Here is a 13528-nt window from a genome sequence, read left to right as displayed (position 1 = left end):
TACAAGCGTGCGCCACCATGCCAGGTTCCATAAATAAAATTTTTAACTGAAAATGATTTGTGATTCTCAAAGCCTGTAGAACCCACCTTAAACATTTTAACTGTTTATAAGAATTATATAGTAAGAATTACCTGATATTACAAGTAGTTCTCCACTTTGCCTTCAGGCTAGGCACCAGACTACCATTTTAAACAAGATGATCTTCATTGTATAGAAATTATAAATAGATATTATGATTACTCAAACATAATTTATAATAAAAACAGTGAAATTGAATACCATAATTTATTTGAAACATAAGTAAAAGTTTAATATGAGCCAGACGTGGTGGCACATGCTTGTAATCCCCGCGCTTGGGAGGCTGAGACAGGAGGATCATCATGCAGGTTCGAAGCCAGCCTCAGATGGCTTAAGAGACCCTGTTTCCAAATAAAATATAAAATAGGTCTGGGAGTGTAGCCCGGAGGTAGAAGGCCCCTGGTTTCCATCCCTAGTACCACAAAAAAATAAATAAGAAGTTTAATATGTTTATTTTGGAGTTTTAGCTAAATAATGCATAATACGTGGTTGTAATTTACAACATCTGAATTATTTGTATAACCCAGCAGTTTGAACTCTTCACAGGTACCAAACTTATTTAACTTAGTACAGGTCTGGTGAGCAAGCTTTGGAAAAGTTTTGTTTCTATTAATGTAAATCTAGGCTCCAATCAGAGTGGGTTTTTACTTGTGAACAACTAGCTTCTCATATAGCACTTTCCAAGACAGATATTTTCCTGCAGCAGGGAAAACAAATTCTTTACCTATTAACTGTATGTATCAGACATTGCATATCCTAGAAATCTGTTTAATAAATATTGGTTTACATTAAGATCAAATTATATGGTATCAATCAACTTAAAATTATTTAATCTTGAGATAAAATATTGTGGAAAACCACTTCTACCATCTCTTTTAAGTACTGAATTGTATAATTCAGAATGGGAAATAGTTGGAGAATTAACTTATTGATAGTTTTTGTTTTGCCATAAAAATGTATTGTTAAAATATTAAGGCAGAACTGGAAAAAGTGAAAGCACACCATAGTTCAATAACTAAAATTTATTTTCTCAGATTCAGCTAGTCTATAATATCCCTTCTAAAGGTGGTTGGCCAAGTAGAAGGTTTAAAGGCTGTTCTTTAGTGATGGGAATTGATAATTGAAGCAGTAAATATAGTTGTCCCTTAGTATCAAGGGAAATTGGTACCAAAATCCATGGATGATCAAGTATGTAAAATGATGTGGTATTTGTATATAACCTACACACATCCTCTTGTGTACTTTAAATTATCTCTGGATTACCTAAAATTTCTAATACAATGTAAATGCTCTGTAAATAACTTGTGGTGTAATTTTAAGGGAATAATGAAAAATGTCTGTGTTCAATGCATACCCAAGTCTTTTTCCCAAATATTTTTCTATGTGGTTTTTCAAGGCCATGGATACAGGGAGCCAAATGTACCTCTTTTAAGTTAATTTATTGCTTGCACTCTATATTAGTTTTTACTCAGATAACTGCCTATGATGAGTAGATAGTAATTTCTACCAATCAAGTAAAAGAAGAAAACTCTGAGCTTCCCTCCCAGTTAACAAGTAGTTTGCTGTGATTAAAATTAATGAAGATTTTTATAGCTTATTATAGGTAATTCATTTGAAATTTGGGAAATGAAAATAGTTAAGTGAATATTTATTTGACAAGTTAGTACATCATTTATATCTTTCTCTATTAAGACAAATCAATTTGTTTCTCTTTTCTTTTAGCATGTTTAAGGAAAGTATATTTATATTTTCACTTGAAAATATATTTTATTCTTTGCAGTGTTTGAGCAACACACCTCCACTTACTGAGTATTTCCTCAATGATAAGTATCAAGAAGAACTGAATTTTGACAATCCCTTAGGAATGAGAGGTGAAATAGCAAAGTCATATGCTGAACTAATCAAGCAAATGTGGTCTGGAAAGTTTAGCTATGTCACCCCAAGAGCATTTAAGGTCAGTATGGTAAATTCATTCTCAACAAGGGCAAAATCATCCTCAGGGACAACAGGTTCTTAGGAGAGAGATTTAAAAAAAAAAAATGGTAGCGATGGAACACAGTACATACATAGTTGTGGCATATCTGTGGTATAAAATTTCAGGGCATAGGACAGGCTAAGTAATTTATTTTTAAAGAGTATAAAAAAGTGGTGGGAGCTACCAAGTGTCATGTGCATGTAGTCACTGTCAACATGATTTACATTATGATGTGAGACTGTAAGACACCGGCCTAACCCCTCCGCTGGCTCCGATCCTGGCCCCGGAGACCCCAGCACCGGCCTTGCCTCAAGGCAGGCTCCGATCTCAGCCTCACTGACCCTGGCACCAGCCTAACCCCTCATCAGGCTCCTATCCTTGCCTCAGAGGCCCCAGCTCCGGCCTTGCCTCAGGGCAGGCTCCAATCCAGGCCTCAGAGGCCCCTGCACCGGCCTTACCCCTCGGGTGGGCTCCAATCCAGACCTTGGAGGCCCCAGCACTGGCCTTGGTTGGGATGGGGCAAATGATGAAAAAAAAAACACGGAGAAAACTGAAACTAATTAGAAAGAGGTATGATACAAGAATGACTATAGAGAAACAACAATGAGCATATACATAGCTGTGTAGAATGTAGAATACCTCTGGAAAATAAATGAATATTTTATACACATGTAAAGAACTAAATTTGGGTATGTCATTAAATTCCAGAAACTCAGTTTATTTTGATAGTCAATGAAAACTTAAAAATTATAAAGTGAAACCACTCTGCAAAATAACCACTAAGTACTAATGTATTTTTATATAGTCCTCAAACTTTTAAATTGATTAATATTTGTGAATTGGCTATGTCTTAGAATTAATAAAATCACAAGTAGTTTAGGTTATCATTTAAATGAAAACTAAGCTGAAATTTATCTTTAAAATGATAGCGTTTTTCTACTTAATCACATATATAAAACTTAGGAGAAATGTTTTTAAGCCATTATTTTTACAACTAACTTGAATGGCGTTTATGCAGGACATCTACTAGGCATCATTTTGTTAACTGTTAACAGGGTGTGTGTGTGTGTGTGTGTGTGTGTGTGTGTGTGTGTGTGTGTGTGTGTTTTACTGGGGATTGAACCCAGGGGTATTCTACCTCCAAACTATGCCCCAGGCCTATTTGGTTTGGGGGAGGGGGGGTTGTTCTTTTTTTTTTTTTTTTTGGTGGTACTGGGGTTCCTGGAAACCCTTCTACCTCTGGGCTGCACTCCCAGTACCTATATTTATACTTTTTTATGTGGAAACAGGGTCTCTTAAGCCAGCACAGCTGGCTTTGAACCTGTGCGATCCTCCTGTCTCCGCCTCCCAAGCATGGGGATTACAAGCGTGCGCCACCACGCCCAGCTATTTGTTATTCTTTTCTTTGAAACAAGGTCTCACTAAGTTGTGTAGGGCCTCATTAAGTAGCTAAGGCTGGCCACAAACCTGCTATCTACCTGACTCAGTTTCTTAAGTACTGGGATTTTAGGTGTGTGCCACCATGTCCAGCTTTGTATATAGGTTCTTAAAAAATACAAATCAACCAAAGTACTACTTCATTTTTCTTCTTTTGCATTATAAACTTTGGACAAAGTAGCCCAAACAAACTTTCTTACATTTCATTTAGTTTCATTTTGTTAGATTCATATTCATTCATTCATATTTTCCACTCATTCTCACACATGCGCTCTTTTATAATACTGGAGATTGAACCCCTGGCCCCAGGTCTTTTTATTTTTTGTTTTGAAATAATTTCTTGTTAAGATTACTGAGAGTCTTCCTAAGGTGCTGAGGCTGATCTTGAACCTCCAATCTTCCTTTCTCAGCCTCCCCAGTACTGGTATTACAGACACATGCCACCATATCCAGCTTGATTTCTGTCTTTAAATTTTGTGTAAATATATGAACTCATGATCTTTGACTGTTTTTTTCTTTCATGCTATGATATATATGATGACATTTCTTTTCAGTCTTATCAAAAACATGTCACTACAAAGACTAGGAAAATTACATATTAATATTTCTGTTATTTCTATGAGATGTACCCTCTTGTAACACATAGAAACCATAAGAGAGATTTATAATTGTTTTCTAGTGACAGAGAAAAGTGATATTAAATTTTAAGTCTCCAGTGTTGCCTAATCCTTTGTATAAAATGTTATATTTTCGCCGGGCATGGTGGCACATGCTTGTAATCCCACACTTGGGAGGAGGAGACAGGAGGATTGCACAGGTTCGAAGCCAGCCTTGCTAGCTTAAGAGATCCTGTTTCCAAATAAAAATAGGTCTGGGAGTGTAGCCCGGAGGTAGAAGGGTTTCTAGGAACCCCAGGACCACAAAAAAAAAGTTATATTTTGTTCTTGATCCTTCCTAGAGTCACCTTTTTTATTTTATAAAGTATTTTCAAAGTGCTTTTAGATTAATGTTTATCTTTATGCAGGAATATAGCAAGGATGAAAACCTGCCTGCCAGACACTTACAAGAGTAGGCAATAGGACAACTGAGTCTTAAGAACATTGAAAACTCCTTTGACAAATAGTGAAGCAGCATTTAATAACAAGGAAATCTGGGGCTAAACAATGATTAATACATTTATGCACTTTTAAGGATTTTATATGCAGATCTGTTATAGCTTAGATAAGTTTCATTGAATACATACTGGAAATACAAAACAAAATAGAACTTATACATATTTCTATTTTATATATACACAGTTTACATTTTTCACAATTGTGTATCCCATAAAATCACTGAATTAACAAATATTAAACTATTGTTCCTGGGGAAAGTACAGGGTTTGATTTTACAAGCCTCACAATATATTCACCAACTAATCAATGCATAACTTTGTTTTATGTGTGTTTCTGTTTAAGGAGACCATATTTAATATGTATTATTGATTCGTGAACATTGACTTCACAGCCAGTAGCACTATAATTCATGCCTGAATGAAGCTTACTCTAGCTCTTTTTTCTCTATAAGGTACATCACAGCCTTCTTGCATGTAGGAACTCTAGCCAGCACTTCAGCATTATACTTGATGGCCATTTTAAACATGGAAATAACCAACAAAAAGCACAAAAATGCAAAGAGAAATACTAAAACCACAAAGGACCATTTTCCTTTTCTTCATAGAGTATGGAGAGCTGAAAGGCAAAATTGCCTTGTTCCTAATTTGGAATGTGAATATTAGATGACTAAAATTTTTCACCATTCTGAGCATATGCACAAATAACCACAGAAGTATCACATTTAAATTTGAGGATTACAAACCGGGCATGGTGGCACATGCTTGTAGTCCCAGCATTTGGGAGGCTGAGACAGGAGGATCCTAGTTCACAGACAACCTCAGTTACTTAGTGAGGCCCTTTTCAACTCAGTGAGACCCTCTTTCAAAATAAAGAATAAAAAACAGGGTTGGGAGTGTAGGTCAGAGGTAGAATGCCCCTGGGATTCCATCCCCAGTACCAAAAAAAAAAACAAAAAAATTGAGGATTATAAATGAATTTTAGCAAGTAGGCAGATTCACAAATGACGAATCTATGAATATTAAGAGATCAACTGTAGCTTTTTAAAGACTCCTAACCCTAGTTGATATCATGCTTTTGCTTTTCTCATAGACACAAGTAGGACGTTTTGCACCTCAGTTCTCTGGGTATCAGCAGCAAGACTGTCAAGAACTGTTAGCTTTCCTATTAGATGGACTACATGAGGATTTGAATAGAATTAGGAAAAAACCATACATACAATTAAAAGATGCTGATGGAAGGCCTGATAAGGTAAGTATCGTGATGTTATTGTCACCATTATTATCATCCTGTGATACTTCTTTGTAATGTGTCTGTTTTCTTTGTAGGTAGTTGCTGAAGAAGCCTGGGAAAACCATTTAAAAAGAAATGATTCTATTATAGTAGATATATTTCATGGCCTCTTCAAATCAACTTTAGTTTGTCCTGAGTGTGCAAAGATTTCAGTAACATTTGATCCTTTTTGTTATTTGACCCTTCCATTGCCCATGAAAAAAGAACGTACTTTGGAAGTTTATTTAGTTAGAATGGATCCACTTACTAAACCTATGCAGGTAAGTAATGATCATTATCTTTATATTTGTTGCTTTTTACAAAAAGTTAATATTGAATTCTCATTAAAAAAAAATTAAGAGTTGAAGCTAGGTCTGGTGGCAAGTGCCTATAATCTCAGCAACTTGGGAAGATGAGGCAGGAGGGGAGTACAAGTTCAAGGCCTGTCTAATTTAGCAAAAGCTTGTCTCAAAAAAAGTTTTTTTTTATTATTTTATTTTTTGGTACTGGGTACATATTGCATTCTATGCAAAATCTTTTTGGTAGGCATTAAGTTGTCTGCCTGATTCCATTGCCTTGGGTTGTAATTGGATTATTTAACATTATGTGATCAAAACACAAATATTTTCTCCTTTATTAATCCTTTTCTGACATTTGACCCCTCTCAATAGAAGTACTTTATTCCTCTTTCTCTTTTCCTAAATCCTGGTATAACACTTTGCAAATTTTATTCTGACCTTTAGTTTACTCTTGTCTATCTTCTCTAGACCACAAATTCTTTGGTATTTCCAACACTATGTCTTAAATACATTAATGCAGAGAATTATTTAAAATTTCATTTAGTATTTATTGGGCACCTACTGAATATATAAAGTTTTGTTCACAAAAAAAAGGGCAGATATGGTTCCTAGTGTAAAATATTGTTTTCTACAAAACTTTAGCTTAGGGTTCCAGCCAAGTATCTTAAGTTTGTTGGGACATTATAATCTTGAAATCTGTAAATGCTTTAAGCAAGAGGTGGTTGGGTTTACTGTCAACAGAAACAGGGTATATGCATTATTCTTAAAAATACAGTTCTTTTTTACCTTTCATTCAAATTAAAGTGTAGTTGTGACAAATAATGTATTCAGGTATTCAATTTTTAGTTTTTTATTCCTTTCTTTATGAGCTCATTGGACCTGGTGCCTTCATGTAGTACTTGCCCTTATCTATGAAGAGGGAAAATAAAAATCTGAATATATTTTTGGCCAGTAGAACACGTGTTCACATTTCAAAATTACATTCTTTGGGTACTCGCTTATTCACTTATGTATAAGTGCAGGATTGTCCACCTTTTTTCACTGGAGAGAAACTATAGCACTTCTAAACTACACTATTATCTTTTTAAATATATGCCAAAGGAGCAAGAAAATATGTAAAACTGTCTTGCAACAAAAAAAAAAAATGTAGAAATTGTATTTCCTACAGCCTGTTTCTTAAAGAAAGTACTCTCCCATGCTAATAATATAAAGCAGTCTACATTATATAGTGACTGGTTGTCTTCAGGTTATACATTAGCTCATAAGATATGTGTCAAATGTACCAATACTTGGGAGGTTGTGAGAGGAGTATCTAAGGTTCAAGGCCAGCCTCAGCAACTTAACGAAACCCTGTCTCAAAACAAAAACAAACAAACAAAAAAAGAGCTGGGGATATAGCTGGAGGTAGATTGTCTCTGGGTTAATCCCAGTACCCAAAAAAAAAGAATGTGCTAAATGTGTTTCTATAATTTGGGCATTCAATCATTATTCTAGCAATATGAGATTGATTTACTTCTTTTCTTACTTGGTAACAAAGAATATAAATTTGTGAAAGAAGTTTGATCATCATAGGAATTCGATATATTCCCCCCCAACTTGGTAGCAGTAACAACTACAATGTCCTCATTAACGCTGTAGTTAAATCAGCTGATAAAGAACTAAAATTAAACTGGGTATGATGGTGCATACTTGTGATCCTAGTACTTGGAAGGCTGAGATGGGAGGATTGCAGGTTCGTGGCCAAACCTTCCATAACTTAGTGAGACCCTGTTTCAAAGTAAAGAATAAAAAGTCAGGCTAGGGGTATAACTTAGAGATAGAATGCCCCTGGATTCAATCTCCAGTTCTGGGGGAAAAAAAAATGTAAAATTAGCTAAATCCTGTGGTGAGTTTTCTCCTTATCAAAGTCAATTTAGGTTATAGAAGTTCATTAGTAATCATACAGAACATGAATTATATGTTGGGGTCTTTTATTGTGTAAGGTGTTTTCTGGTCCTTGTTTTCAAGTTCTTCATACAGTATGAAAATGCTATGACAGTGATGTAGACACTCATAAAAGTAATCTATACAAACTGGAAGTAATCCATGATGAATACCAAAGAATTGATTAGATTATAAGCTTGTGAATGCTAGTAATAAAGGTATTGTAGGCCAAGAAAATGGCATGTACAAAGGCCTGATAACAAGAGGACACAACCCACTTCTGGAATCTATAGGTAGCTAATACGATAAGCAGGAGCTAAATCACAAAGGTCTTTGATGCCATGATAGGAAATTTAGACTTCTTTCTAAAGTCTTGGGAAGTCATTAAAGTTTATTGGGCATAGATATTGTATGGCTATATTTGTGTTTAAGAAGATTCCAGCTAGCACAGAGATTAGATACTATGAAGGCTTAGATCAGAAATGTTGAAACCAAGTCAGAGGCTTTAGCACTATTCAGATGACAAATGACAAGATTAGTGTTAGGATGACAGTTTGATAGAAGAACTAGTTGAATGCAGAAAGTAAAAATGTTAAATCTATTAAAAGGTTATGCAAAGTTTACTGGACTTGGAAAATCGAACTGATAGTGGTGCTATTTAGTTTAATGGGCAACTTAAGAAGAAGAGATCTAAGAAGAAAACAGGACTGACCAAAACAAATGAGTATCTTGTCTAAGAAATGTATATAGAATTGAGTAGAGGCCTAAGGACAAAACTTTTAAGGAACAACATAGAAAAGCTTCTAAAAGAATGTTATCACTGCAAAACAAAGAATTAAGTGGTAGTATTGTAAAGAAAGGAAAATTTAAAACAACAAAGTATTCAGCTCTCACATTACAGAGAAATCAATAAAATAAAACTAATAGTGGGTTCTGTAATAGTTTTGGTAAACTTGAAAACAGGTTAAATGGAGACACAAGCCAGAAAGTGGATTGAACAGTAAATGGGAGGTAAAGTTAAGACAGTCAGTGCATATATTGCTAACAATGTTATTAATAAAACAGAAGAAAGGTAGATAATTAAAGGGAAATTAGAGGAAAAACAATAAAGTAATATTTTGATTTTGTTTTAATTTTTGAAGACTTGTATATATTCCAGTGCTTATGCAAAAGAGTCAAGATAAAATGGAAGAAAGGATAATTGCTGGGTTTTAGGTCTCAGAGGAGGAGAGAATTCAAAGCATAAATACTAGAGTTTTCCTTGAAAGGGAAGAGAGATACCTGTCTTCCCATGTGTTGCAAGAGACAGGAAAAACAGTCAGTATGGATTCAAATAAGTCTGTGAGTGGACTGAAAGTTGGATATTTTCCCATTTGGTAACTTCTATTTTTTTGGTAACTAGTGTTTTTCTGATAAATGAAGGGAGAAGTGGGAAAATAGGTAGGAAGCCTAAAGATAGTTAAGAATTTAAATAGCAGTTGAAGCCAGGCGTGGTGGTGCACACTTGTAATCCCCGCTCTTCGGAGTCTGAGACAGGAAGATCACACAGGTTTGATCCTTTTCAGCTACTTAGTGAGGCTTTCAGCAACTTAGACCCTGTTTCCAAATAAAAATATAAAATAGGTCTGGGAGTATAGACCGGAGGTAGAAAGCCTTTGGGTTCCACCCCTGGTACCACCAAAATAATAATAATTAATAATAATAATAATAATAATATAATAAAAATAGCAGTTGAGAGACATGAAAAAAACCAGCAAATAAGTGACAGCATTATTTCTGCACAGTGTTGAAGAATCATTTGAAACTTGAGCACCGTGAATTTGTAGTCAGCTGGTATCCAAAGTTAGGAAATTTTCTCCAGCATGTCTGAACAATTCTGAGAAAGTTGAGCAAGAGTAGAACTGAGTAGCAAAGAGATTAAAGATTTTACAATAAAGTGATGAGAAAGATGGAGTCTACATGGACATGTTTAGAGAAAATTGAGTGTGTAAGGACTAGAAATCTCAATAAAAGCAAAGAGTAGGTAAGAATGCATTTCCAGAAGCAATAAGTAGTGTTTTGACAATAACCTGTTAGTTCAAGATATCAGAAGTGAAGCAAACTCCAGTGATGACAAGGTTCAGGAAATGACTACATTAGAATGCAAGTCTAGAGCTTTGAATAAAGCTAAGGAAAATAAGAATGGGATAAATCATCCTATGGACATTGTCACCTGGAGTGATGGTGTGATTGGGGACACTGAATCAAGTGCAAACAAGAATGAGGAACAACCATGAGGTCAGTCTTATTTCCAGAGTAATACATTTATTTTTTTTTTATAGTACAAAGTGGTTGTCCCCAAAATTGGAAATATACTAGATCTTTGTGCAGCATTGTCTACTTTGTCTGGAGTACCTTCAGATAAGGTAAGATGCTTCTGGGTTTGAAGAATACAAGTTGGTATTTAGTTTCTCAGTATTGTCAAACCAGCTTAATATAGAAATTTATTTCCTTTTAGATGATAGTTACTGATATATACAATCATAGATTTCACAGAATATTCCCTATGGATGAAAACCTTAGTAGTATTATGGAACGGGATGATATTTATGTGTAAGTATAAAATTTATTGTGTAAAATATTACTTGAGAAAAAAATCAAAAGAAATAACATAAAATTTTTAGATCTTATGATCAGTTTTGTTCTTATAGGTTTGAAATTAACATCAATAGGACAGAAGATACAGAGCATGTGGTTATTCCTGTTTGCCTAAGAGAAAAATTCAGACACTCAAGCTATACTCACCATACTGGTTCTTCACTTTTTGGCCAACCTTTTCTTATGGCTGTACCTCGAAACAATACTGAAGATAAACTTTATAATCTTTTGCTTTTGAAAATGTGGTAAGTGCCAGACAATTCCACATTGATAAAACAAGGAAATAAAATATAAGACAGCTAATAAAAATAAGCATGCCAAGAAATACCATAATATAATTGAACAAGTCTATATTATCTCAACTTTGTTTAGGCAGATAACAATTTTAAAAATCAAATTATAGCCAGGCATGTTGGCTCACATCTATAATCCCAGTACTTGGGAGGCTAACACAGGAGGATCACAGGTTTCCAGCCAGCCTCAGCAGCTTAATGGAGGCCCACTCTGCAAAGCTTAGTGAGATCCTGTTTCAAAATTTAAAAAATTAAATAAAGTTGGGAGCCGGGCATGGTGGCGCACGCTTGTATTATAATCCCAGTACTTGAGAGGCTGAGACGGAGGATCGTGCAGGCCAAAGCCAGCCTCAGCTACTTAAACTCTCAGCATCTTAGTGAGACCCTGTTTCCAAGTAAAATATAAAATAGGTCTAGGAGTATAGGCCAGAGGTAAAGGGCCCCTGGATTTCATCCCCAGCACCACCAAAAAAATAAATAAAGTAGGACCAGGAGTGTAGCTTAGAGTTAGAATGCTTCTCTAACCCCAGTACCAAAAAAATATCAGATTACAGTCTAATCTACTTTATCATGTAAAATATATTACACAGGTAATTCAAGCCCAGTAAACATCAACTTGCATGTATATACTTTTAATCTCTACAAATGCCAAATGTTTTTATATATACTATTCAAGATCTCATACTAATTGTCTTATTTAAAAGGAGAAACTTAGCCAGGCATGGTGGCACATGCTTTTAATCCCAGTACTTGGGAGGCTACGAAAGGAGGATTGCAGGTTCATGGCCAGCCTCAACTACTTAGTAAGGCCTTCTGCAACTTAGTGAGACCTTTTTTCAAAGTAAAAAAGGAAAAATAGGGATGGAGGCATAGCTTAGAGTTTAAATGCTCCAGAGTTCAATTCCTAGTACTGCAAAAAAAAAAAAAAAGGGATAAACTTTCATAAGCTTATCTTACTTTCATTGATAGTAAGACAGTCCATTTATTGTCTTCCTAAAAGCCTTGATTTGAGTTACAAGGTGGATGAATACCATTTGATCCCTTTCTGTTACCCTTTATAACTGACATGTTTAGTATTTTTATACCTAATTATTATTGTTCCATGGCCCATATATAAGGATTACATTATACTCTTGTGTTCATTCACAAGCACCACAAAAATACTTTTTTAAAGATCACATTCCAGCCAAGCAACATGGTGCATACCTGCAATTCCAGTACCAGGGAAGCTGAGACAGGATCACAGGTTCAAGGCTAGCCTGAGCAACCTAACAAGGCCCTCCACAATTTAGTGAGAACCTATTTTAAAATAAAAAATAGCCAGGCGTTGTGGCACATGCTTGTAATCCAAGCATTTGGGAGGCTAAGACAGGAGGCTCAAGGTTCACAGACAGCCTCATCTACTTAGTGAGGCCCTTTACAACTTAGTGAGACCCTGTTTTCAAAACAAAGAATAAAAAATAGGACTGGGGCATAGCTTGGAGGTAGAATGCCCCTGGATTCTATCCCTAGTGCTGCATAGATAGATAGATAGATAGACAGACACAGACAGACAGACAGACAGACAGACAGACAGGGCAAGCTTGGGGTACATTTCAGAGGTAGAATGCCCCTGGGTTCAATTCCCAATACCACAAGTCGAAAATCACATTATACAAATATAAGTGTACTTAGTAGTAATATATATCATATAAATAGAAATCTTATTTTTAGGTTGAGAAATTTTTGCCACGAACTTTTAACATAAAAGGGAAATTACTAGAAATAGCAAAGTAATTATTTTTATCAAGACAACCAAAATGCAAATTATTAGTCCTTTGGAAATATGGTAGCATATGTTTGGATTTTTTTTAAACATTTATTTATTTATTTTAATTTTTTTTGTGGTACTAGGGGTAGAACCCAGAGGCTTTCTACCTCCGGGCTATACTCCCAGACCCATTTATATTTTGTTTGGAAACAGGGTCTCACTAAGTTGCTGAGAGCCTCACTCAGTAGCTGAGGCTGGCTTCAAACCTGTGCAATCCTCCTGTCTCAGCCTCCCAAGCGCGGGGATTACAAGCGTGCACCACCATGCCCAGCTATGTTTGGAATTTGAAAGTATTTTTGAATCTACTGAATGACCGTCTCAATGTCATTGCATTTAAAAGTTTTGTTTTGATAGAATGGAAGACTTTTCGTATTTAAACCTTTGTAGAATTGAACTTGTTTGATTTCTGATACTTTTAAGCCGATATGTCAAAATATCTACTGAAACTGAAGAAACTGAAGGATCCCTACATTGCTGTAAGGACCAAAATATTAATGGGAATGGCCCAAATGGTATACATGAAGAAGGCTCACCAAGTAAGATTTTCCTCTTAAATTGTAAAATGTCCCACTTAAATTATTGCCTCAGAGAAAAAGTTAAGAAGATGGGGTATATATATATATATATATATATATATATATATATATATATATATATATATATATGTATATTACACATACATCATACATGTA

General features: G+C 35.1%; 1 protein-coding gene across 3 annotated transcripts in view; it reads left to right on the top strand.

Annotated features, from left to right (window-relative positions):
* Positions 1 to 13528, top strand: part of USP15 (ubiquitin specific peptidase 15) — a gene marked incomplete at both ends in the record, with an annotated part of 119886 nt that overhangs the window by 93341 nt on the left and 13017 nt on the right. For all 3 annotated transcript variants that reach the window (XM_080705530.1, XM_080705529.1, XM_080705528.1), the window contains 7 exons: positions 1859 to 2032; positions 5695 to 5853; positions 5931 to 6155; positions 10418 to 10501; positions 10594 to 10688; positions 10787 to 10978; positions 13257 to 13372. In XM_080705530.1, the coding sequence (XP_080561656.1) occupies positions 1859 to 2032; positions 5695 to 5853; positions 5931 to 6155; positions 10418 to 10501; positions 10594 to 10688; positions 10787 to 10978; positions 13257 to 13372 (1045 nt within the window). The remainder of the gene's footprint in view (positions 1 to 1858; positions 2033 to 5694; positions 5854 to 5930; positions 6156 to 10417; positions 10502 to 10593; positions 10689 to 10786; positions 10979 to 13256; positions 13373 to 13528) is intronic.

This window comes from Muscardinus avellanarius (genome assembly GCF_963383645.1).
Source record: "Muscardinus avellanarius genome assembly, chromosome: 11".
In the NCBI taxonomy this organism is placed as follows: domain Eukaryota; kingdom Metazoa; phylum Chordata; class Mammalia; order Rodentia; family Gliridae; genus Muscardinus; species Muscardinus avellanarius.
Note: the sequence above shows the minus strand (reverse complement) of the source record. Positions and strands in the feature narration are given on the sequence as shown.